This window comes from Mus pahari, chromosome 15 (assembly GCF_900095145.1).
Source record: "Mus pahari chromosome 15, PAHARI_EIJ_v1.1, whole genome shotgun sequence".
NCBI classification, from domain to species: domain Eukaryota; kingdom Metazoa; phylum Chordata; class Mammalia; order Rodentia; family Muridae; genus Mus; species Mus pahari.
The window spans coordinates 29,711,838-29,714,875 of NC_034604.1; the positions used below are offsets into that span (position 1 = coordinate 29,711,838).

The 3,038-nt window shown below is 45.8% G+C and overlaps 1 protein-coding gene across 1 annotated transcript in view; it reads right to left on the reverse strand.

Annotated features, from left to right (window-relative positions):
* Positions 1-3,038, reverse strand: part of LOC110333213 (bromodomain-containing protein 8-like) — a gene marked incomplete at its 5' end in the record, with an annotated part of 19,413 nt that overhangs the window by 2,811 nt on the left and 13,564 nt on the right. The window contains one exon of the mRNA XM_029546736.1: positions 2,549-2,617. Within this exon, the coding sequence (XP_029402596.1) occupies positions 2,549-2,617 (69 nt within the window). The remainder of the gene's footprint in view (positions 1-2,548; positions 2,618-3,038) is intronic.

The following is a 3,038-nucleotide window of genomic DNA, read 5'->3' on the forward strand; positions in this document are numbered from 1 at the left end:
TCTCTCTCTCTCTCTCTCTCTCTCTCTCTCTCTCTCTCTCTCTGATTCCTGTGGACTGGTCATCCCCTTATTCTCTCTTGTTCTGCTCCTACACCTTCCATGACATGATGGGCTGTATTGCTCTGGAAGTGTAAGCCAAAGTAAGTCCTTCATCTCCTAAGCTGCCTTTTGGTTGGCTGGTTGATTTTTTTGAGACAGGGTCTTTCAAAGTAGCCCTGGCTTTCCTAAGACTCTCTATGTAGACCAGGCTAGCCAGAACTCATAGAGGTCTCCTGGCCTCTGCTTCTCTGAGTGCATGAGCACACCCGGCTCTCAGCTGAGTTCTTCAGAGCGTTTTATTACAGCGACAGTAACTAAGGCAGAAGGTGGTGCCAGGAGTGCGGCCGTTGCTGTGATAAATCTGACTTAAAGGTTCTTAAGTCACTGAAACTAATTTTGGAGAGGAAACTGAAAGAGCTTGGGAATTTGGACTAGAAAAGCCCTTAAACATTTTGAGAAGAGGTTTATAGGCTCTTTTGGTAGGTGTTTGTAAGAAAAAGGCAGAGAAAATGCAGACTATAGAGGCTTAGCTCATGGGGTTTCAGAAGTGAACAAGAATTCTATGGGGAACTGGGTTAGAGGCCATCCAGGTTTTGTTCTGGAAAAGCCTTTGGATCTCCTCTGTCAATGTCTGAGCACCTGAGGGAGGCTGAATTAAAGTCGTGGGCTGAACTGTCTGTCAGAGGGAATCTCCCAGCAGGAAAGCAGAAGGCTGTGACTGCCTTCATTCAGATCTGCAAGCTGAGCAAAAGGGGTAAACACCAGGGACAGGCAAGGAAGGGCACACCAGGAAACAAGAAAGTACAGGTAACCGCACAGCCTTAGATGTTACAAAAACTATCCTTGTTGAAGAGAAACCTCTGACTCTGTTTGTTTGGGACAGGGTTTTACTGTGTGGCTCTACTGTCAGGACTAGACTAGTTGTCTCAAACACCAAGTCTGTAGACATTCTGATTTTAGACTTTCCAGGTTCCAAACCCATGGGAAAAACATTTCTGTTGTTCATAAATTATTCACTTAGTGGCATTTTATTATAGCAGTACAAATGGGTGTGTGTGTGTGTGTGTGTGTGTGTATATGAGTGTGTTCCTATGTATATGTGAGTGTGTGTGTGTGTGTGTGTGTGTGTGCACGCCTATACACATGAAGGCCAGAGGTTGATATCAATGTCTTCCTCACTTGTTCTGTGACTGTTGTATAGACTGGCTGGCATCTTCCTGTCTTCATGCCCCAGGAATGTAACTAAAGGTAGGTGTCACTGCCACTGTGTCTAGCTTTTTCCACGGGTGCTGGGGATCCTCTCAGGTCCTCACACCAGTGGGGTCAACACTCACCGATGCTGACAGACTCCATCATGACAACCTTTTAAATGTACTTGCTAACATCCAAAATTCTCCGCTTAGCCAATGTGTTTAATTTCTATTTAACACCTTTATCTTAACATGTCTAACACTATATTCCTGAATGAACACAGGGCCCCCCCTTAAAATTTTCTTCAAGAAAATATTGTCAAATGTGGACTGACACAGGGATTCATGCACACATATGTAATTGTAGCACTGTGTAGGACTGAGGTGGAAACATCTCCAGTTAGACAAATGGCAAACACAATTTAAAACAAAACATTAGCAATACCTGTAACTCTAGTCCTCAAGAGGTAGAGGCAGGAGGCTCGGGAGTTCAAGATCATTGCTAGCTAAGTTTGAGCCCACCCTGGGGTGCATTGTCTCAAAAACTGTAATCTCAGCAGAGAAGCAGAACTGGGAAGAAATGGAACAACATTATTAAACCGATGTTAATAATGTTGGGGTGGGGAGCAGGAAACATATTAAAAAGGTTTTTTAAGCCAGAGTTTCATTGGCTGTAGACCATACCTTGAGTTTGTGAATACTGTAAATAAGGTGAGTAGCCCAAGAGATGGGAAATAAAGAGTGCAAAGACAGACAAAGAAGCCGCCAAGGACCTGGTGGAGTGGCTCAGGCCTGAAGTCCTAGCACTTCAGAGGTAGAAGCAGAAGGACTTAGAATTCAAGGTCAACTTCAATTATTTAAGGCTAGCCCGGGCTACATGCAACCCACAACATAGAACAAACAGAAGATCTGAGCCAGCCTGGGCTAAATGCTACATGCAACCCACAAGACAAAAACAACAAAGAGAAGAGCTGAGCCAGCCTGGGCTAAATGCTACATGCAACCCACAAGACAAAAACAACAAAGAGAAGAGCTGAGCCCGCCTGGGGTTGTCACACAGCTGGCAATGCTTACCCACCACACACTAAGCCCTGGGTCTAACCCTCAGCACCACAAAAAGTTGGCATGGTAGCATAAGCCTATAATCCCAGAACCCAGAAATAGGTAGGAGTAAGGAGGATCAGAGGTCAAGGATACCCCCAGATATCTAGCCAGTTTAAGGCTACCCTGGGCTCCATGAAACACTGTCTATAAATAAATAATTAAAGATCAGTACTGAAAAGGTGGCCAAGCTTCCCCTTGGCCCCCTTCCTGCTGACCTTTTCACCACATCCTTGTATCCTGGAGCCTGCTTCTCTGACACAGGTTTCAGAAATGGGCTGCTAAACCTGTGAAGAAACAAACCAAGGAGGGTAAGGGCATCTTCAGTCAGTCAGTCAGTCAGTCAGTCAGTTAGTCTTATGGAGAGGGCAGCAGCGAACAAGACTTAGACTACAGAGCAAACCAAGCATGGAGGCTCCATAGCACTAAGGAAGCTGAGACAGGAGGGTCACCAAGAACTGGAGGCCTGCCTCCACAGCATACGGAGGTCTAGTGAGCCAGGCCACAGAGCAACAGCAAGCAAGCAGCAGTGAGGACCTATGACTTCTTGTTGACTTTCCAAGCAGCAAAATTGTGGGGCAGGGGCAGGGGCAGGGGCAGGAGGTCCAACCCGTGGAATATTTTAACTATTATTATAACCAACCATCCTCTCTCTCCTTTCTCTCTCTCTCTCTCTCTCTCTCTCTCTCTCTCTCTCTCTCTCTCTCT